This window comes from Balaenoptera borealis (genome assembly GCF_965194805.1).
Source record: "Balaenoptera borealis genome assembly, chromosome: 2".
Taxonomy (NCBI): Eukaryota; Metazoa; Chordata; class Mammalia; order Artiodactyla; family Balaenopteridae; genus Balaenoptera; species Balaenoptera borealis.
The window spans coordinates 164072202-164096145 of record NC_138867.1 but is presented as its reverse complement, the minus strand read 5'-3'; the positions used below and the strand labels follow the sequence as shown (position 1 = coordinate 164096145).

Here is a 23944-nt window from a genome sequence, read left to right as displayed (position 1 = left end):
TGTCAAAGAAAAATAAAATATATAAGCAGAGTAAAATTTAGATTTTAATAATTAATTTGATTAAAGAATTTAAGCCTGAGTCTCCAAATATTACAGTATTTTATAGCCTGTTTATTTAAAACCTTTATCTTTTAAGAGAAAATAAGTGTTTCATGGTGTCTGAATTTGCTCCTTCATATTATAATTTCAATCCTTATCACTGAAATCAAAATAACAAATTCATGGAGCAGAGACTGAATATAAGACATTAAGTTGCTTTTCTTCAACTTCAGAAAAACCTGAAATGATATAGTTCCTAATTTAGTGATCAAAAATAACCAAAAGTAAATACGGGTAGAGAATATCTTGCTATTGGTTCACTGAGGTTAAGCATGAACTTAACTAAAGGTCTGTTTTGTTTTGTATTTTTATAAATCTATTTATTTTTTATTTTTATTTTGGCTGCGTTGGGTCTTTGTTGCTGTGTGCGGGCTTTCTCTGGTCGTGGTGAGCGGCGGCTACTCTTCATTGCAGTGCACGGGCTTCTCACTGCAGTGTCTTCTCTTGTTGAGGAGCACGGGCTCCAGGCGCGCGGGCTTCAGTAGTTGTGGCACGCGGGCTCAGTAGTTGTGGCTCGCGGGCTCTAGAGCGCAGGCTCAGTAGTTGTGGTGCACGGGCTTAGTTGCTCCGCAGCATGTGGGATCTTCCCGGGCCAGGGCTCGAACCCATGTCCCCTGCATTGGCAGGCGGATTCTTAACCACTGTGCCACCAGGGAAGCTCCTAAAGGTCTGTTTTGTTCATAGAGATTTGCTTCAGTATTTCTGTATTGAGAGTTACTTCCTTGAAAGTTATAGTTTTACATTTATTATCACTGTTGAAGAGTCTCTCCTTGACCAAACTTTAGTCAGGCTCCTCTGAACTCTTTCCAATTAGACCTTAACTTTTGGGCTTCTGTGTTCATCTCTGCATTGTCCAATTTTAGCAAGAAACCTACTATGTCAGTTTAACCAGAATCCCCCACCCTCAATATTGATCATGCTGGATATCTGATTAGGTTCCTCATCTCTACCATCCCCCATGTAATATCTGACCACCTGGCCTGCCTTCATCAACAATCCTGTTTAGGTCTGTGTAGCCAGAATCCCCCTTATTTTGATGTTTCTTTCCTCTTAGTAATTTTTACCCCACCCTTCTACTTGGCTATACAGCCCCAGTTCTCCTAGTTGTATTCCAAGTTTGAGCCCAATCTCTCTCCCCCACTGCAAAACCACATTGCAGTGGTCCCTACAACTATCATGATAGTCTCCCTGAATAAAGTCTGCTTTACGAATCTTTATAAGTGTCATGAACAATTTTTTCTTAAACATCACTACCAACATTATGAGTAATTTTCTCCTTGCTTCTCGGTTACAGAGAGAAATTTTCAAAGTAAATCCCTCCCCCACCACCAGGAAAAAAACAAATTTAAAGAACTATGTAACTAAGAATAAAAAAAGTAGAAAGGAGGAGACTGGTATACATCTCTAGCCAATCTAATGCACATTAATACTGATCATCTAATAGAATTATTGTTACATTCAGTTTTCCAAAATCAGCACAGTCTAGGCACCTCACCAACGGCCTTTAGGGGCCTTTCTTGCTTAAAATATAAGAAGATAAAAAGTTAGCCAAATACATGGGCCACATAAAATAAAATCATCAAAATCAAATGAACTTCAGGTGAGACAGGAAGGACACCAGATCTGAATATGCTATCTGAAATAAAACTAAAGGGCAAAAGCTAAAGCCCTCTCAGTGTGAGCAGATTCTGAAACGCTAATCAAGACCTGGAATCCTGCCACAGAAGCAATCTAGAAGACATGCCGCAATGACCATATGGCTGCCCTGCAGAAATCTGGAAAGGAACCAGTCAAGAAGCTGACAAGAGAAACAAACATGCTTCTCACCAAATGAGGCCTGACACAGCCTGGAACCTGAGGTCTGTCAAGAAAAGCAAACAGAAAAATGTAGTCAAGCAGCCATTTAGGAATGATTCTTCTCTAGGTTATAGCTCACTCAAATTTGTGTCAAATGATACATAAATTGAGATGCGACATTTGAGGAAGGCCTTCAGCCTGTTTTCAAAGAAAACCCAAGAGAGTATCTTCTTGTATCAAGGCTGTAAAAGAAAACTTCACCAAGACGGCCATGAAGGCTGGTGACAAGCACTGGAGGAATACACAACAAATTAAGATGGAGCTCTGACATCTGGAATATATCTATAAAGAAATTAACATATATGGCAGCTGAGATGCTAAAGATTTTTATGTTCATTTTTTTTCTGGTGGAAAATGGTATTTCTTTAAGGAACCCTGGCAAAGTCATAATTAGTAGAAGAACATTCTATAAACTTTATGAACTTCCAATGAACTCGATTAATAGAGCTTCCAAACATCTAAAATCTTACCTAATGGTCTCAAATGTTAAAGAAATAATCACAAAGTATTAGCAACTATAAAACAACCAAAATAAGATGACCAAAAATGGATATTAATACAGTAAGTGAAAGGAAAGCAAATATTCCTTAACCAGAAGACAAAATGTTTAACAAAATTTTGTTTCAAAGCACTTAACTTCCAGTTAAAGCAGTGGTAGAGCTTAGAAAATTTTCACCAAATGAGACAGATCCACTATTATATTCCAATTAAAAAAAAAAAACGAACAAAAAAGACTATAATAAAGGCTACAGAATGGGCTATATCTTTACCACAGTATGACAACCAATATTACTGATCAAACTCCTTGATTTTTAAAGTAGGGAAAACTGTGATCTAATAGTTCAAAACAAGCTAAAAATATTCTTTAAATGACAGAAGCAACGAAAAACCTCAGAATTAGAAAAACTGAAAAATGTTGTGTTTGAGGACAAGGAAGATATGAAAAGAGAGGTGATCAAACTCAGGAAAGATTTAGAAAGAAAAGAAAAACTTATTTCAGGAATGAAGACTAAGTTAAGAAGAAGCACAGTGGGTTAATGCCTTACCAAAAGTAGAAAATGGAACATAAGACAAATTTTAGAATTAAAAAAAAAGAAGAGGTAAAAAGATTTTAAGAGACAATAATTAATATGTAACATAAGCAAGACTGTCCAATATATGTTTAGTAGGAGTCCCTGAAGAAGACCAAAGCAACAAAGCAAAAAATACTAAAAACTATAATAAAACTCTCCTGGAATAAAAGATAACATCAAACTACATATTGAAAGACTATACATGTATCTGAGAAAATGATACAGCCCAAATCGAACACATTTTAATGAAGCTAGAGTGACCTTCAAGTATAAAAACCCATAGATTAAAACTTCTTATAGTCTTGTATATTCTTGCTACATAATACATGAGAACTCAAGGAATATTCTTCCCATAAGTCTGTCCTGAAGAATCTACCAGAGAATAAGCTTCAAACAACCAACAGCTTGGAAAGGAATTAACATAAGGGCTCCTGGAATGTGTGAGCCATTCAGGTAGTAACTTTCAAAGGGGAAGAGAGTAGCAGAATGCTCAATATCTCTCAGGTAAGTCCTCCATCATGCCATGAAAGAAATGACCAGAGAAGGATTGGAAATTCATACAGTTATTCTCTCAGCACATCTGTAAGACTAAGAATTTCCAGAATATCTGATAACCAAATGTAGTTATTAAATTTCTTATAGAACCAGATATATATATATATATATATATATATATATATATATATATATATACATATATTTTTAAACATTTTAATATTCCTCCAATATTTTATTGTGTTGACTCTGAGAAAAATTAATGTTAGTCTTAGAGAGGTATACTTTCTTCCTAGGTAACCTAGTAGAGAAATTAGCTCCTGCCCAACCTCGTGAAGAAACTAATTGAAATGGGGCATCCATAGTCACTCCATTAATAGAAATTTTGCCCATCCCCCTCCTCTAGAGCTGGCAATTACACAGTAAAGTTTGAAAGTCAATCCTACAGAAGCCTGCAGCAAGAACCAGGAATGGATAAAGGAACGGGAATTCCTCTTACGGGGAAAGGTGGAGTTTACCACGGGAAAAGGTAGAACAATGGGCTGAGGGGCTTGAAGAGAGAGTCATTTGGAAAAAAACAAGATGGAAAGAAGCCTTGAAGAGCACCTTCACCTTGCAAGGAGCTAAATCAATAAGGATCTGCTTTTTGAAGGAACAAAAGTAAGCAGCCTCTGTCCACATCATCCCAGTATCTATGGGACAGGTCAATAAAGAACAAAAAGTCCTAAAATAATTGTCAAGACCAAGAAAGAACTGATTGACTATTAACATTATGGAATCAGGGTCTTACCACTATTACAAAAGGACAAACAAATTTTACCATGTAATACAAGATCTTTATGATGAAATCTGTATGAGGACTATAGTTCCTCTGATCCTGAAAAAGAGTCTGAAAATTATCAGCTTTCTCATCTCTTATTTGAATAAAGAATAATGACTTAATATGGCAGAGAAAGCACAACAGTCTCCTAGACAAGTAAATATCTCTTCTTAAATCTATACTGAAAATTTGTAGAATTCTAAATCCAAATACATTTTAACAACATACAATTTATAGTGAAAAGATTCAAGCATTTAAGTCTAAGTTATAAACATTTTGTTTAGGTAGTAAAACCTACAGATTAGCTCATAATAGCATAATAATAGGGTAAACAGTTAACTCCATGGTTAAGTAGAAAAGATTAAGGAGAAAGGCTTAGGAAAAGAGTAACTGCTTAACCTCAATAAGATATGACTGCTAGTCAAGCTAATTTACTCATGGTAGGCAAATGATAAACAGAACTCTGAACTGAAAATACATCTGGATACCACGGATTTGCTTCATGCAAAAGAATCTAGTTAATTAAATCGAGCCGACCAGCTGTATTTTCCCCCACATTGTGTCTCCAAATCCAGCAATGGTGAATATGCTGTTGACTGGGAAATATATAACTACGCTTCTGTAGAATAAACCCAAAATCAATAGGCTCAACAGAATGAAGGCTTCAGAAATAAGGAAACACAGATGTTTATTCTAGCATTTACTTTCATAAATACTGACATCAAAGAATCAAATATGCAGCTGTGAAGCAGTAATGTATCCAAAATTGGATGCTTCATTAAAGCTGGATATGGCCCAAAGCTGCAGGAAAACATCCTGAAGGAAAACGTCTTATACAAATGATACCTTTGTAGAGGCCATGGAGTAAAACAGAACATGGTAAAAACCAGTTCCGTGTTTGCATGCACAGGACACCTTCCACCTCAACAATTCTACAAATATTGTGCATAAAAGGTTGCCAGGAAACACTGCCAAGGACTGGGATCAACTTCAGAAAAAATGAAATAAAACTACTACCGGCATGACTAAGTGTAGGGGAAAAGTGTCATAAAATATTTTAGAAGAGCATCATATTTTATTCCTCCAGAACAGGCATAGAACTGGCCATTATAATCTTAGCCAAAAACAGTCTATTGATATTACTGATTGAACTGTACTTCAATCAAAATGGCACTGCCCAGGAGCTACAAATGGACTGAAGTCACAAAGTTCCAGAGTTTGTTATTAGCATCTAAGTTCATTTTTCCCCTTAAATGATGAAAGAACATTGTTCAATCCAAAAGCCCAAGAAATGAGCGAACAAATATCAGACTACACTTTTGGATATAGCTTGAATCATTAACAATACCTACAATAGCTAGGGCATTTGTAATAAAAACCTGAACAACACTTCCAGATGTACTAAAAAGACTCATCTCAACATGGGAAGAAAACAAAACCACACTATAGAAAAGAGATGGGTCAACTGGATTTTTGTCTGTCTTTTTTTCTCCATTCTTTCCTTCTTTACCTCTGACCAGAATTTTTTAAATCCTTTCTATGTAGTGTTTGAGACAGGACAAGTACGAACAATATATATTCAAACATTATGAATAATACAGTTAACTTCTTTTTCATGGATATGTCAAATCACTCATTTATCTGTCTCTTCCCCTGCCCCATATTTTAGCTATTTTACTTTCATTTAAGAATGAAATAAGAAAGTGAAACCTAATATGATTCACTATTTTGTTTATACTTAAATGATAAATGTAAAACTTATCTACCAGAGGGTAGGCTCCTTCCTAAAAGTAAAGCTCTTGTCTTTTTCTGTTTGTTTCTCTAACACCTAGCACAACTACTCAAGTTTTGTTGAATCTGTGGATATCAGTTATCCATCCTTTCCTTACTTTTAAATAAATTAATACTCAAAAACTAGAAATCACCTGGCATATATTATGGAACTCATTAGCAAAGGAGGCTTTCTGGAAGAGCCTCAAATAGAATGGCTCCACGTTTCTTTTTAATATTCTGTACGTGAGGCTCATCTAAAATCATTGTGAATAAAGTGCAAGACAGTGACAAAATTAACTTGAATTCAGATCTCTATCATCCCATTTTCCACATTTACATAAAAGGCTATGATTTCCATGCTTAGGTATTTCACAAACAGCTCATTAAACAGGTTCATATAATAAATAACTCTTCATATAGTGCATATCCAAGAAAAATAACATATTTATATAAAATAACAAGACCACTTAATAAGACCACTAAACTTCGTGTCCTGCCAGGCACTCTGGGAGACAATGGATTTATTTCCACATGGCTATCAATTCGTATAACGTCTCCAAATTTTTTTGAAAATAGTTTCTTAAATTATTAATCAAAGAGTAGTTATAGCATCTTCAGTTAATGAAATAGCAAATTGTATAAAGCTAAATACATTCCACCAAGACCACACAATCGAACTTGATGAAGTATCTCTTGCATACTGACAGAAGCACTGATGACAATGAACCACACTTGCCTATGTGATGGATCACACGAGGTAAGAGTGAGACTCCCAAGGTGCATTTTCAAAGTGGCTCCAGTAGTAGCAGCTGGTAGACCACCTTTCTTTAAACTGTGAGGTGCAGTAAAGTTGCTAATGCTAACAGCTACAATTTTTTAAAATTCGTGGCTTATCACAATAAAAACCCAATGTGTATCTTCCTGGCTGACAGATGGCCTTCTATATGATCATTCAGGGATTCAGACTTCCTTCATCTTATAGCTCCACCATTCCTCCAGGGCCTTGGTTGGAGTCCTCTGCTAGATTCTCTGCTTCCAGCTGGCAGATGAGGGAAGAGAATGAATGATGAGGATCAAACTAGTGCTTTTTTATTGAACACAGATGAAAATGTTATATATCACAAAGCCTTATGTAATTGTAAGGAGGGGTAGGAAAAAGAGTCTTGATGTGGGCCAACAGGGAGACAAAACAGGGTTTGGTGAATCCTTAGAAGTCTCTACTATAGAAGGGCTTAACTCCCTTTGTCTGAATTACCTTGGAGATGGTTTGAGCCAAATTTTAGAGTAAGTCTTGCTAAATTATTACAATTGTCACCATAAATAGAATGATCTAACTTAATCTAATTTACAGTAATCAGTAGATTACCTTACACTGACACGGAATCCTTGCCTGACAAGGAACAAGTATGGAGCTATTGAAAGATAATAGCATTTTCAATATAAAGTGAGTTCAGTTTACGAAGAACTTGAGGTACACCATCGAGGATGCTGAGGTGAGTCTTTTATGTCAAGCAAAGGATTGTGAACTTCAGAATTTTTTTTTTTTTAAAGAAAGACTATGTTTATAAAGAAAGACTGTGCAATGGGTCAATTAGAGAAGGGAGACTAATGGCAGGGGAACCACTTAAGAGGCAGCAGTTCTAACAAATCAAGCAATAAGTAATAACGGAGCCGTGAGGGGATGGAAAGAAGCTACCAGATTCAGGACATAATTCTAAGGAGATGGGATAAGATATGGTGATCAGTAGGATGAGAGAAATGAGGGAGGAGGAAAAGTTAATAATTATGCTGCAAGGAAGTTAAGAACCCAACCCAATGATGCTCTGGGTCTGAAAGTCTTATTAATAAATTATTGATTTTCTGTTAGCAGCACAGAAAAATACACTAGGCCACTTTTTCAAAGCATGTTACCTAAGGGAGTATGATATATTCTACGTGAAACATCGGTGGAATATACTTTAAATTAAAACTTTTTATACAAATAGTAACAAGATCAGCAAGAAGGTAAAGAGCATGAGCAAAACATCCAAAGACAATTATAATGATATTTTAAAATATTTGGATATGTAGACTTGCAGGATGTAAGCATCATGTCTGTTTTAATTTGCTATATACAGTTACCACCTAGAAGAATACCCACTCCAGTCAGTAGAAATGCAATAACGACAGCTTTCAACACTTCTTTCAACTTTGAATCTAAATACCAACATAATATTCTGCTCAAAAATCACAAAGCCAACTCCAGCAGAGAAAATGATCATACACTTACTAAGAAAATTAAACTGTAGATAACTGGATTGTCATTCTAAATTATGTTAGGTGATTCAGAAAAGGGAATTTATATGTAAACTGATTAATTTCTTTCTCCAAACCCATCCAACTACTTTTTACCAAATAATCCTTAAGTAAATACGTCAAAGAGTTCAGCATTTAAGACATGCCTCCCGAAGGAAATATAATTGTATTATAAATAGCAAATTTCCCCATAACCACAAGGAAGATGTTCAGAATTCTCATCTAGTTAGTTGTCCATTGGTTTTATCTTACATGAGATAAGTAAAGTCCCTAAGTCACTACCAGTTAGTATATTAAAATTACTTACAGCATTATGAAAAGATGACCATGAATTTCTACTCTATACGGAAAAAGTATCAGGAGCCAGTGATTATCCAGTGATTGCTGAGAAAGGAATGCAAACTTTACAGCATTCTCTCTTTTATACACATACATACACACCACACACAGATATTGTGTAGGCCTTAGGTATAATCAAATTAGGTGACCAATTAATTTTTTTAATTTGTACACAAATTTTTTTAACATTTTTATTTGTAACAGACCCAACCTTAACCAAAATGTCCTCCAATAAGTGATGGGTAAGGAAACTGTGGTACATCCATACTGTGGAATATTGCTCAGCAATAAAGGGTAACAGACTATTGATACTCTGAACAACTGTGATAGATCTCAAGGGCATTATGTTGAGTGAAAAAGAGCCAAGCTCAAAAGGTCACATAGTGTATGATTCCTTTTATCTAACATTCTCAAAATGACAAAATTATAGAGATGGAGAACAGATCAGTGATTGCCAGGGGTCAGGGTGGTAGGGGGAGGGAGTGGTGTGACTGCAACGGGCAGCACGAGGGGGATCTGAGTGGCATCTGACATCTGTGATAGAACAGGTCTGTATCTTGATTCTACTGGTGGCTACACAGATCTACACATGTGATAAAATGACACACACACACACAGTCACACACACCAATATAAAAATCCTGGTTTGATGTCATACTATAATTTTGTAAAATATAACCGTTAAAGGAAAAGTGGGTGAAGGATACGTGGGAGCTCTCTGTATTGTCTTTGCAACTTCCTGTGAATGTATACTTATTTATTGACTTTTAAATTTTTATTGGGGTAGAGTTTATTTACAATGTTGTGTTAGTTTCAGGTGTACAGCAAAGTGAATCTGTTATGCATATACATATATCTACTCTTTTTTAGATTCTTTTCCCATATAGGCCATTACAGAGTATTGAGTAGAGTTCCCTGTGCTATACAGTAGGTCTTTATTAGTCATCTATTTTATATACAGTAGTGTGTATATGGGTGACCAATTAATTTCTTCGTCCTTAAGTATATACAGAAACTTTAAGTTAAAATCAGACTGTAGGATTATACAATTATAAATAAAATCATAATCCACAGTACTAATCATATTTCTAGTCTAATTATGCTTACTTATTGCCTTGTCCTCCTGACACTGAAAACAGTAGAAGGTTTGGTGAAAGTTTTTCATGAAGGAAGAAATATTTCCTCCATTAAGCTGGTTAGGAACAGTGTGGTAGGAAATTATAACTCAAGTAATAACTTTTTTTTTATAAGGACAAAATAATCCAGAAAAAAACTTGGAATATTTATCTAATTTGAAAGCATACCTTTCCACAGAGAAATGTGAGAAATAAAATCATTAGTACATATGAATTCTTTCCCTTTTAGGGGTTCACTGAATACAAAATTTCTTAGAATTTTAAAACTCAGACTAGAAAGGAAATGGAAAAGATCTATCCATGTTCATTTATAACAACTTCTTAGGATATTAGTTAATCCTGCTAAATGTCAGTAGAACATTTTATGTAGCAATGAGAAATTACACTATTCTGTAATATATTTTTACAACCTCAGATGAACCTCAATCTTGTGTAACTGACTTCCTAAAAAGTTTGTGTAAATAACACTTTGCTAAATTGAATAATTTTACTTGCACGTAAATTAGATATTCTCTAAAGCAAACAACCACCCCAAAATCTGCTCTACACTTTAAAATTTTTACATTGCAATAAAGAACAAATTAATATGTAATTTATATTCTCATTGCTTTCTTAGTATAATCATGATCTTTATGACAGATCTAAAAACATTGAGATTTGTAATTGAAAATGCCCACCAAATTTTTGGCATGATGGTTTTTTGAATTTCTCCAAATATAACAGCTTCAGAAGCTGATTCCATGTTAATCCCACCATGCTAGGCCAAACTTTAGCAGAATATTATAATATGTCCAGGCAGCAATATAGCTTAGACCTAGATATAATATAGAAGCCACAAGGTAATGCTCTCCTAAGCTTCATCTAATAAGGGAAAAACACATATAAACAAGTATTTGGTATTCAAAAAAGTATACCAAGAAGTGCAACCTAATCTTGAAAGATAAGCATAGAACATGATAATTCCCATATGAAGTCCAAACCTCAGAGAAAATAGTGGGTCAAATTCTTGGCAGATTTTAAATGACTTGACCTTGTTGAGAAAAATGAATGTGAGCACCCCAATTGCACCTAGGATACGTATTCTGGGAGGGTTAAACAGAGCTCCTCAGACATAGCAGGGACTCAATAAATATTTATTTTGTAAAACAGGGAGAAAATGCATTCGTTTTACTCATCAACATACTGCCAACAACTACAATACCTGAAAACAAAAATTTCTTGAATGAACAGTTATCACTGAAATTACACTAAAGCTACACTCACCTTTGGCCATGTGTTAACCAAAAAGACAAAGAGTGGGCAAATGCAATCAACTGACCAGGTATTTTTCAATAACAGGTCACTTCAATATGCAAAGAAAGAACAGAATTTTAAAATAAGTTTTTTAAAGCTATCTGATCAAAATATTGCAGAATATTGTAGCTTTTTTCCAAAACCTGATTTCTGAGCACAGTCTAACTGCCTAATTTACAATGCTAATGAAACTGCATTTAGCAATGTTTGCTAATCCCTGTTTAGTAAGTAGTAGACACAAATGAAATAACCTGACTTTAAGCAGGAAAAGGACAGTTGATTCTTTTCAGGGAGATGCACCAGAGTACCTCCAAAACTCTTTGGAAGAATGAAAATGACACTGTCACAGAACACTCAAAAATATCATAATTTGTTTATAGACTACCAGCTAATATATAAACAAATCTGTATTTTACTATGATCCTTTTCCACATTTGTGAGAAGATCATTTCACAGGTTTACATAAGTATAGCAAAGTTCTTTAAGATAACTGAGCAACTGAGCTCTATTAGTTTTTGTTATCTCCTAAGATACAAATATTACTTCATTAATCCAACTTATAAACTGATGTATTTCACTAGTAAAGTAATTACACAAGAAAAGTCATGAGAAACTTCATCACATAGACTCTATATAACACTTTCAGTATCATAACAATAACAATAAAAATACCATTTCTAATGTTACTTATGAAAGGATGCATGTTCCACACTGACTATCAAAGAGGGCTTAGGGTAAGCACAAGTGACACTGAAAAATGCCACAACATCCTGAAAGAATTGTTAAAATGGAGATTGAAATATCTTTTCTATTATACATCACATCAGCAAACCTAGAAAATGGAAAAGAGCCCAAGGAGGCATAAATTGAGAAGATACTGCACCTTGCTGCTTTGCCATGAGAGTGAAATATAAAAAGATACTATTTTGAATGCTGCTAAATTATCAAAGAATGGTAAAAGTTATGAATCACAATGTTATGGTTGAATGGAGCCTTATGATGCTTTATTATAAATGTAAAGCTTACCTTATCAAATAGGAAAATGCAAAAGACTCATTCTACCCAGATTTTAAGATTTCACGTGAAAGGCAACTTTAAAAATTAAATCTAAATTCTGTCTTAACAAAGTGGTAAGTACTTTAAGGACCAAGGGGAAGGCTTACTAATGACATAATAAGGTTTTGAAGTGCTATGACATATTTATATACATATCTGAGGCCTGAATCACTGGGAATACTTGCAGCTATTTTAAGTACTATGGACCCTAGAGTTTAGTTCCATTTAGCTTTCTCTTCACACCCCACCAAAGCTAATTTTGGCCTTTCTGTGACTTAACTGTATAAGCAATGGGATAACCCATTGTGCATGCTTTCCTGCCCCATAATTAATTGGGTTCCAAAAGCAACTTTCACCTGACCTGAGGTCGGGACTTAGAGAGTTACACGGCCCTTTGGGCCTTCTGTGCATGCCACCTGATCTTGGGCAGATTACTTAAGTTCTCAAGAGAGAAAGAGAAATTATAAAAGTGTTCTATATTGAGTTCTGGTGAAGACTAGTTGCTGACATAAAAGCTCAGTAAATAACTAATTTTACTAAGAATCATCTAGTCTACACAATGCTATAGAAACAATATGGTACTGGCAATCGAAACAGACACATAGACCAATGGAACAGAGGACCCAGAAATAAATCCATGCATATATGGTCAACTAATCTTTGACAAGGGTGCCAAGAACATACAATGGGAAAAGGACAGTCTCTTCTATACATGGTGCTGGGAAAACTGGATATCCACATGCAAAAGAATGAAACTGGACCCTTACCTTACATCATGCACAAAGTTAACTTGAAATGGATTAAAGACTTAAATTTAAGACCTGGAACTATAAAACTCCTAGAAGAAAACATAGGGAAAAAGCTCCTTGACATCAGTCTTGGCAATGATATTTTGGATATGATACCAAAAGCACAAGCAACTAAAAAGCTTCTGCACAGTAAAGGAAACAATCAACAAAATAAAAAGGCAAGTTATGGAATGGGAGAAAATATCTGCAAACCATACATCTGATAAGCATATGGTTTTTTGGATATATACATTTGCTATGTCCAAAATATATATCGAATTCATATAACTCAATAGCAAAAAACACAAATAACCTTATTAAGAAATAGGCAAAGGATCTCAATAGACATTTCCCAAAGATGACATATAAATGGCTAATGAGGGTACACGAAAAAGTGCTCAACATCACTAATCACCAGTGAAATGCAAATTAAAACCACAACGAGATACCACCTCACACTTGTTAGAATGGCTATTGTCAAAACGGCAAGAAAATAAGAAGTGTTGGTGAGGATGTGGAGAAAAGAGAACCCTTGTATAACATTGGTGGGAATATAAATTGGTGGGAATGGAAAACAGTATGGAGGTTCCTCAAACACTTAAACATAGACCTATCATATGATCCAGCAATCTCATTTCTGAGTATATACCCACAGGAAGTAAAATCAGTATCTTGAAAAGATATCTGCCCTCCCATGTTCTTTGCAGCATTATCCACGATAGCTAAGATGTGGAGAACCTATGTGTCCACTCACGGAGGAATGGATAAAGAAAATGTGGTATACATATAAAATGGAATATTACACAGTCTTTTAAAGAAGGAAATCCTGCCATTCATAACAACATAGATGAACCTGGAGAACATTTTGCTGAGTGAAATAAGCCAGACAGAAAAACGAATACACAGGGAAAAACAAAAACAAATATGATCTCACTTATGTGCATAATCTAAAAAAGTCTAATTCATAGAAGCAGAGAGTAGAATGATGGTTGCCAGGGACTGGCAAGTGGGAAAAGTGGGGAGGTCAAAGGGTACAAACTTTCAGTTATGAGTAAGTTCTGGGAATCTAATGTACAGATGGTGACTACAGTGGATAATACTGTATTGTATACTTGGAATTTGCTAAGAATAGATCTTAAGTGTTCTCATCACACATCAAAAAAAAAAAGGCATCTATGTGAGGTGATGGATATGTTAATTATCTTGATTGTGGTAATCATCTCACATTGTAAATGTGTACCGACATCACACTGTATACCTTAAAATATATAGAATTTTTATTTGTCAGTTATGCCTCAGTAAATAATAAACTTACTTTTCCTTTAATAAACTTACTTTTCCTTTCCACAGCGGAATCTTTCCCCTACCCAACCAAACTCTTCAAAAGCCCACCTGTATCATTTTAAAGATAGAGAAAATAAGATGCAAAGAGTTAAGAACTTACTATAAGTCAAATGGTAGATGTGGAAATATAACCCAAGTCTCTTGACTCCAAATCTAATATTTTTCAGTATATCTTTCTGTTTCTAAGCCTCTTTTATGGAACCATTTGGAAAATCATTTCTTTGGTCTTTAACTTGATAATTAATTCTAGAGAAAAAAGCCAGGTTATTCCATTAAGGAATAAATGTAGCCACTCACTGCTTCATTCCACCTTTACCAGAAATAAGACAATCCCCAAAGCAAATTTATAGAATCAGTTACAGGGCAACTCTAGTTGTCAGTCAGTGCTCATTCAATCCTATATTCAATAGTATCAACAGCAATCACTTTATTAGGTATATCATAGGTATTAACAAAGCTCATTAAGCCACAAAGAGTTCATTCATGTCTTGTTTGTTCTGCTCAAGAAAACAACTGTATAATAATTTTAGAAAATGTTTCACTAAATAATTGATCTTTTAGTAATATAAAAGTTAAAATTAGCTATAGGGACTACTAACGGAAGTTCACCCTGTGGCCATACTGGCTAAATAAGGGGATATTACTGTCAGTAGTTGATAGGTATTTTATCTTTAGACACTAGGCAGCAAGTTTTAGCAGTTTTTCCTTCTTGTTATGCAACATCCAAAAGTTTAATGGATTTCTGAATTCTAATAACTTGGAAGACAATTTTGGACATCAACCTTCCCACACAATAATGGATCTCACTAGTTTCTTTAACTCATCCTTATTTTTGGTGAGCCATTATTAAGGTGCACCATACTTGCATTTCATTAAGTTACATATATACAGAGTTCAAACCCACAAATTGCAGTGATAACTATTAGCTCTTGGTGGGGCTAAATTAACCTAGAACCAGTTGCCAGGACAATCACTTGAGACCAGAATCTCTGCTTAGTCATTCCTGAAGCATTTACCAGTTTACCACCATGTATAACTAACTTTTAATAATCATGGAGAAACATACTCCTCACTATAATACGATTCAAGAACAGCACAGATTCTAGAAGTACACAGGGCCAGATACAACCAAGTCCATATCCTTGACCCCTCAGGAACCAGGATTTCTCTCACACACACTGTTGCTCATACCCTCCTCTCTGTCTCTCTCCCTCTCTCTCTCTGACACATTTTTAGACATTCTGAAAATGTCAAAGCATACCCCAGCACAGTGTAATAGTGCTGTGGAACCAATAGAAAACCTATTCTTCAGTAATTCTTAGAGCTCAGAAATCACAGCTGATGACCAATATCAGTCTCTTTTTAATTAGGAGAAATAGGATAATCCTGTGGAATGAACGCTGTATCTGGAATCGGAAGATAGGATTTGAAATCCACTTTCTTGATGAACGAAAGTATATATTGCCTTATATAGAGTAAAGCACTCACATGTTTTCTTCCTTTGTACCTACAACAATTAGAGATACAACATAATATTGGGGAGGTTATTCAGGTACTCATGAACTTGCCTCGTCCTGCAAGCCGCCACAATAACATTCACCTGAGGTAAACAACACTGCTTAAAGGGATCTGCCATGTTTGTTCCTACAAAAATGAAATACTAGGAAAGTATTTTTCCATGATTTGTTCATAATTAAGTATAATCCTGTTTTCTTTAGAATTACTATAAATCCATTATAATTTGTTTTGCAGAACAAGCACAAGTATTATCCTTCTAGAATCAACTGGATGACCCATGGAGTCATGGTCAGTTCTAGGGTTCAGATGAGAGGCAGAAAGGGAAAGAGATTGGCTCCTGGCTCTTCCATCAGCTTCTCACTCAGGTGTTTCACATCAATAGGTGAGCAGTGTTCTCTCTTTCCTCCACTGACTTTTGGCAAACCCAGTTAGAGACCAGCATCAGAGAAGCTCAACCTCTTGTTAAAATAAATAGAATATAGGACAGAAACAGCATCAGTGATTTGGTTTCTTTGCCATTTAATGAGACAACAAAATTATATATTGAGGACAAAAGACAACAGTGCCAGGCACAGACCCAGGACAGGTGCTGTGAAAAAGCCTATCGTGGTGGTGTCTGGGGATTGAAACTCTGGAGAAAAGACTAAACTAAAATGAAGAATAACAAAGTCATTAGTATATACTTCTTGGCAGATTATTAGCTGTATGTGGAAGCTTTGATAAAACAGGCTTTTAGCAATGTTTTAGATTTCAGATTTAAGAAAAATCCTCTCCTACTCGCCATTTGTTGAACACTGCCGTTTATTTCCATTGTTCTTCATTGCCATGGGGCCCAATTACTCCTTTGTTTTCTTATTCACATTTAGTCCACAGTATCACAAATAAAAATCACAAGGATACCATTACCCTTCAACACTTCCCCAATGTATAAATCCTAATTTGCATTAAATCCTTGAAGCAACATACATTGCAGTGAATGAATTGTCCTTCTGTAAAAAGTACTGTAAATAATGAAAGAATTTTTAGCTCAATATATATGCACGACTTTACATACAGTTAAACTGACCAAGGTGCTTTTCTACACCCTAGGTATACAATATTCAATATGCTTAGAATAATAGTTATTTGAAAGGAATATAATCTTTGAACATAAAACAGTTTAAGAATAAAAAAACTTCTATAAATTCACTTATCTATTTTGCTATTGACCCACTGATGTAGAAATTTTACGTACCATAATTAATGGGAAAATTTAGTTAATGAACGCTGCTGATAATTAGTGTAGTTCTCAAAGGCTGAAAACCTTTCCCAAAAATCAGTATCTGAAACCTGCCTCTTTAGGAAAAACAGTCAAAGCTTTAACTGTTTTCAGTCTAGTATAAGAAAGCTTTGAAACAAGTTAACTCTAAGCACTCAAGGAAAACTGTTTTTAAAAGCGGGGGGGGGGCGGGGGGGACAAGAGGAGGACCTTAATTTTCAACAATATCGGCCTGAGAAGTAACTTTATAAGAGAATGTCTGAGTATCCTTAAAAAGAGAGAGAAAAAAAGTAATTTAAAAGGTTGGAAGTCCACAAACTGAGCATAGCAGTAAAAAGGACTCGAGGGAAAATTTAATGAAAAATAAAAAACTGAAAGCAAATTATTTGATCAAAACACAGACACACACACACACACATACATGCACACACACTGCAGGCAGTCATTCAGCATTATATGCTACCTGGCTCTGTATTTTCTTTTAAAATATAATCATAACTTCTTAATGTATAAAACAATAAGGCTCTCAAGGTACTCATGAAAAATTCTTATCAAATTTCACTCTAGAGTTAATGATATTAGGCATGTTAAATCAGGAATCAACACATGCTATTTTCCATAGCAGGAACTATATAAATTACAAGCTCTTCCATGTTTTTGTTATTAGGTTTGGTACACTTAAAAATAAGCGGTATTCTACATCGAGTGCTCTAACGCAACTCTTTTTATATCTTTTAGAATTTATAATTCATCTCAGTGCTCAATCCTTACAAAAAACCACAAAAGGACCTGCAATTGCTATTTACTGTCTTGCACAATAAAACTGTATTTGTTCTGTTTTTGAATTCATAGGTTTTGCTTTATGAAGTTTTCAGAAAGAAGCAACTTTATTATATTTTCATTGTTACTCATGATTTTAGCTTAAAGATCATTCATTTTAACAAAACATCCTGCTATATTCTCATTTGGGTTGTTCTATTTATCTCAAAGGTAGACTTATGTATTACCATTACAAAAAAATAACTATTTGCATAATACTTCATGATTTTACATCTATTAAAAACACATCACAGGGAGCCTGAGGATGCATTCAGTAGCTTGTCATTCACCACTTCAAGACCCTTCAGAACTGAACAAGGGGGAGGGGGACATTTTGCTAAAGGCAGAAGAAATGAATATAAATAACAAACTTTGAAGTTTTAAAAATACAAAAGAAAATTTTAAAAATGCAAACAAAAATATGATCATATGCATAAACAAGATAATTTCAATTTTTAAAACTCCATGTTCTCTATACAGAGCAAGGTGTTTGGAGATTTATGCATTTTCTATTATGATACCCTTTGAAATTATCTAAAAGTGTGCTACGAAAATAAAGAAAATTACCATCTTCTTGCTAGATTTTATAGATATATTAAAATTGTGCCTATTTACATAATTCAGCTTTTCCTCAGCCTTGTGAAACAATCTGAGTATCATTTCTTTATTATTCTAGACTTAACCCTATAAATGTGCATATTAAGAATGTTTCAGAGGGAGATAATAATGATCTAACATGTTCAGAAATTACACTGTCTCATAACTTGTTTTTGGTAAAGCAATTACAAAGAAAATTGTTTACATCTTCTGTATTCTCTTCCATAACCACCAGTCCAGATAAAAAAAATACTGAATGCTGTTATGTCACCTCTAGTCCAAATGCTCATAGCACTTGAAGCTTTTTGTAAGCAATATGCTCCTATACTAAACACATATCCCTGAGCCACCACCTACCTAATTTAACAGTTTTAAATGTAGTTTCAAATGCAGCATAATACCATCTTAAACACACACACACACGGAGTGTGCAGAAAAGGAAGGAGGTGGAGAGCCAGAAATGGAGCACGTTGTTGTTTTTCATTCATGCAGTATAGTGATGTCAGTGTCTGCAGCAGCAGCAGCGGCAGGAGCCTTGACCTGTGGAGGCTACAATCCACTGAAGTCAGAACCTTGCAGAATTCAAAAGAAACTGAGTAGATAATTGTTTGAAAAATTGTTCAACTGTTCATAGCATGAATTTTAAATAGATAAGTAAAAAGAATAGATTAGTTGTATCGTTTTAACTTAGGTAGAGAGGAGCAAGGTGGGATGTGGAGAAGTAACAGAAAGGTAATATCATCAGGGAACCGGGGGCAGAAGAGCCTACATTCAAAATCATTTCAATGTAAGAAACTGACAAAACCACCTGGTGTAAAAAACAGCAGAAAGGCCTCTTCTATTCCCAATACAAGCTCTCTGATGCAAATCTGTCTCCTGAACAACTAGACTCAGAGAAGTGTTTTCATCATGATCGCGTTAAAATTGCATTCAACTCAGATGTGACATACTACAACAAAGAGGACAGTTTAAGCCTGGTCACAAATTTCATTAAAACTACTTGATGATGGACCTTGTAATTCCTACGCAATTAAGACTTTTGAAGGATGCAGAAAAACAAGTAGTACTACGATCTGTTGTAAGATGTGTTTATCAACAAAAGGGGAGGAGGTACTAGATGACCAATATATTGTTGCAGCAATTGCTGAAACTACTCCCTATGCCCGCAAAACCCTCGGAACACAGTCTTTCTGCAGTGCTTATTTTATGGCTCTTACATTAGTCCCTAAAAGAAAATCCCAAAACTCAATCTATGTACTGTTGAAACTAAATCACTCAAAAGTTTATGTAACTGCTGCCTTCTTTTCATTCTGTTACCTCTCATTTCATACAGTTCTAGAAAATGTGCAAAGGAGATGCAATGGCATTAATCTGTTAGAAAATGGTGGCCTTTTCTATAAAATACAGCCAAATATGTGTGTTCAGTTGTGGTCATTATTAGGGCGATCCCGTTGTTTTCATTCATTCATTCAGGATTTGCTGGAGGATGTCAGTTTCTGCAGCGGGCTTGACCTGGGGGAGGAGTGGGGGAGCAAATTCCTTCCGGTGCATACTGATTACAGGATGCATTTCTCGGTGCTCCTGGACACATACCACTGCACTACATCCTACCCTGCCTCACCACCAAGTGCTCTGAAAACAAGGGCCTTAGCAACATGCTAATTACAGGTCAGAAATATTAAAACAAAACACCAAAACTGCAATCTATCTTAACACAATCACTTTCTCCAAGTCTAAGACCTTCATCAAGAAAACTCCATTAAAAAAATTACACATACCACATAAACATTGCACAGGCTCCACAGTGATTCCCTTCCAAGCAGAGAGTTTCCCCTCGGTATGATCCGTTCTCTGCACAATGCAGCAGCAGCATCTGTAGCCCTAGCGTGCTAATAACATGAGCTACTCCTCCCTCCCTTAGGAGCTTTACATCCCTGTTTTGACTAAACTTCCTTTTCTCCCCCAGGACTAAACTAGATCATTCACCGTGTCCCTAAACATAAACCAAACCACACCAAAACACAAAACATTAAGGGAAGCCGACAGCATCCACCAGCTCACCATTACCTGTGACAGCTAAGAAAAACGAAACCTGAGATCCTTTAACAGCTCAACTGAACTGTTAAGTGTACTTAAAAATAGAAGGGAAAAAGGGAGCACACTCCACAAATAGGTCCTTAGAAATTTACCATGAAAGTCTTGCGTTGGGCATAAACTGTTTCCAGTGCAGTACCGCCCTGATGCATATGACTATATAAAGTAGAGAAAAGAGGGAGCCCCCCCCCAAAAAAAAGCCAAACAAAACACTATACGCTTCAACTGCACATCCAAAACTGTCCCCTCTACACACCCAACAGGATATCCTTACATCATAACTGGCGACTCCACCTCCCCACCCCCAAAAAAGAAAACAAAAATTATCCCGGTAGGCACAGACACGTTATAGGAACTTTGTAGGAAAGCACAAAGAGGCTGTACAGATTACAACCACCACCTTACCTGCTGCCGGAGAGTTTGTGTGCGTGTTGTTTTTAAGTGTTTCGCCCAGCTCCTCCTTCCCCCACTACAAACAGCAAACACATGAGTGAGCTAATCAGCTCTTAAACTGAAAAACCTTTCGATCCAGGCGAGTGATGGAAGATAAAAGCTGAGGGGCGCCAGGAGGGTCAAATAAAAGTTGCTCCGCAGTTCGCTCATCCAAGCCCCGCAGCGACCGCAGGGGGGTGAGGTTCCCAAAGCCACTTTCACACCTTCCATAATGCACTAGCAAAGAGAAGCCCGGAGAGGCTTAAGTTTCCACGGAGGGCGCCGTCGGGGAGACGCAGCCCGGGAGGACGCAAGGGTTGGGCTCGCTACCTCTGCACACGGGCGAGCCGGGGCTCCGGCGCTCAGGTGAGTGGCTCCTCCGGTGGCTCTCTGGGGACCGCCTCGGGCGGCCCTTGGCCCGCGGCGCCTGCTCGGTCGGGGCCGCGGTCGGCGGCGGCGTCGGGCCGGGCTGGCTGGGGCCGCGAGCCGCCCCGGGCCCCAGGAGGCTGCCCAGCGAGGCGGCGGCGGCGGCCGGGCGCATGGGACTGTGTCGGCTGCCCCGCAGGAGCTGGTAGGGCAACGTGGCGCGGATGGGCTGCAGCAGCCGGCCGGCTCCCGCAACCGGGGCGCAGCTCACGCCGCCGCCGCCGCCCGCACCGTTCCCGCTCCCGGCGGCGGGGGTGGCGGGCGGGGAACCCGCGGCGCTGCGCCGCATCCTCTGCGGCGGGGGATGAGGAGTCTGAGAGGAACTGGAAGAGGAGGAGGCAGTGCACATGGTGGCTCCGCGGGCCCTGGACGATGCCGGCCAACACCGAGGCGCGGAGCGGGAGGCGCGCGAGCGTGTGGGAGCCGGCGCGCTAGTGCGTGCGAGTGTGTAAGGGGGAGGGGCGGGGGGATCGTGGAGGGGGAGGAGTCTCTCGGCTCCCCCTTCGCAACGCGCACCCCCACCGCCTCAGCGAGGGGGGGGAGGGGAAGCCTGCGAAAACAAACGTCCAACGGCCCCAACCACCCGACCGGGCTGGGTGTGGCGGTTACGGCCGGGGCCGCGAGGAGCCCGGAGCCGCCGCCGCCGCCGACACGGGCAACGCGCTGACACGGGAAAGGGGCAGCCGCCGGCATCACGCAGATTCGCGGGGCTGCACGCGCAGGAGAGCCCGGCAGATGCAGGGAGGGCCGGGATCCCTGCTTCTGGGGTCCTGGTAGGGGGAAAGGGCCTCGAGGTGCCTGGCTGAACGCGGAGCGGCGCCACCGCCTCCTCTGCCCGCTCCTCACTCCATAAGGCACCTAACACCCCAAACCGTACCCCGCCCCCTGCACCGCCTCCCGGCGCTCGGGGCCGGCAGCTGACGCAACGAGAATTCCCATTGTCTCCGTCACTCTCCACCAGAACGCGAGTGATTGGTTTCCGCGTAGGAGTGAGAGGAGCACCGGCCAACGAAACTGGGCGTCCTACTTTGGAGGCGGGATACGAAGGAGCGAAGGAGGAGAAAGGGGCTGTGCGTTCAAGGAGGGGCGTGAGAGTTGACAGGCTTTGAGGTGAGAGGGGGACCGTGATTGGGCTGTCCTGGGACAGTGGGTCCGTGTGTGTCCTGCGCGTACCCCGACACCCACAGACGCGCACGCCCAGGGAAGCAGGTTGTGAGGGCTCCACCCTCCAGGGCCGTTTGTACCACTTGAGACAGAGGATACGTCAGGCAAACTTGACTTTGCAAGTACACCTGTTCTGGTGATGGGATGTTTGAGAAGAATCCATCCCTTCCCCACTAATTTTAGTAATCTGAGTTTTTGTGTTGAGTAGACTAATTAAAAGAATGTAAGGTCATCAGAAGCAATGTCTGGGGGTTGGATTGAACACTGGGTGGATACTTTTACAGTTATCCTATGGAGTGAAAAGAGATCATCAAATCTTATGTTCCAAGATAATAACTCTGAATTGCAGGGGTCAACAAGGAATTGTCCATCATTGCACCGTCAGTTAAATGGAGGTGTAATGGAGGGCACACCCTGTTGTCTTTTCCCAGAAGCAGATGGCCTCTTGGGAGAAATAATACCAGACTTGATGTAACAATCCACTGGGGTAAATTTAGTTTTTATTCTGCAGTGGAGCTGAAGAGAAACTAAGATTTTGGATGGCTGTCAGGAACCGAAGTTTACCCCACAGTAAACCAAGGTTTGAAATATTAAGCAGGAACAATTGATTGAAGGGTCCACATCAGATACCCTCCATTCGTTTCCATGAGAGAAAAAAGAAGTGGGAGATCAGATTGGTCTACTCTTGGTGTCTGCCCACACTGACAAGCTTCCTCTGATTTCAGGCACTGAATGCAGGGGTCAGTTTCACTTAGAGGAGCCATCCCTCTCAGCTTCATTGTGCCCTCAGAACAGAAAGCATAGTAGGTTCTGTAAAAAGTGGATGAAACCACTTTTTCTGTAAAATGCAAGAATTGCACCCATGAATACTAGTGACAGTTCCTCACTTTATCACATAGTAGAATAACAGCTAACATTTACTGAGCATTTCATGTGTCAGCCACTGTTGTAAGAATGTTTTATGTGTTAATTCCTTCAATCCTCCTATAATCCACAAGGTAGGATACTACTATTGTCCCCATTGTGTTCACATGTATTTGCTTTTGAGAATAACATATATTAAATATAAATGTAGTAAAAACTTTACTCTTTTCAATTCAGTATAATTGACCTATTGTGTTATTTTTTCCATCTAAAATGAAAGATTTCCTCATTCATTAGGAAATTGCCTTCCTTCATGAGGAAAAAGAATGATAAATGGCTTCTTTCTGATGACTTTTTCAGAATATCAAGAACAAAAATTGACGGATTAAAATATGTGAAGTGTT

At 37.9% G+C, this 23944-nt stretch overlaps 1 protein-coding gene across 7 annotated transcripts in view; it reads right to left on the bottom strand.

The window, feature by feature from the left end:
• The window catches only part of LOC309622750 (glucocorticoid-induced transcript 1 protein-like), a 71682-nt gene extending 48011 nt beyond the window's left edge, over nt 1–23671 (bottom strand). For 3 of the 7 annotated variants that reach the window (XM_082378833.1, XM_082378832.1, XM_082378835.1), the window contains exon 1: nt 21417–23671. In XM_082378833.1, coding sequence (XP_082234959.1) covers nt 21417–21861 — 445 coding nt within the window. In that variant the 5' untranslated portion in view covers nt 21862–23671. The other 4 variants (XR_014241108.1, XM_082378834.1, XR_014241109.1 and 1 more) reach the window with 4 other exon arrangements.
• Between the last annotated feature and the right edge of the window lie 273 nt (nt 23672–23944).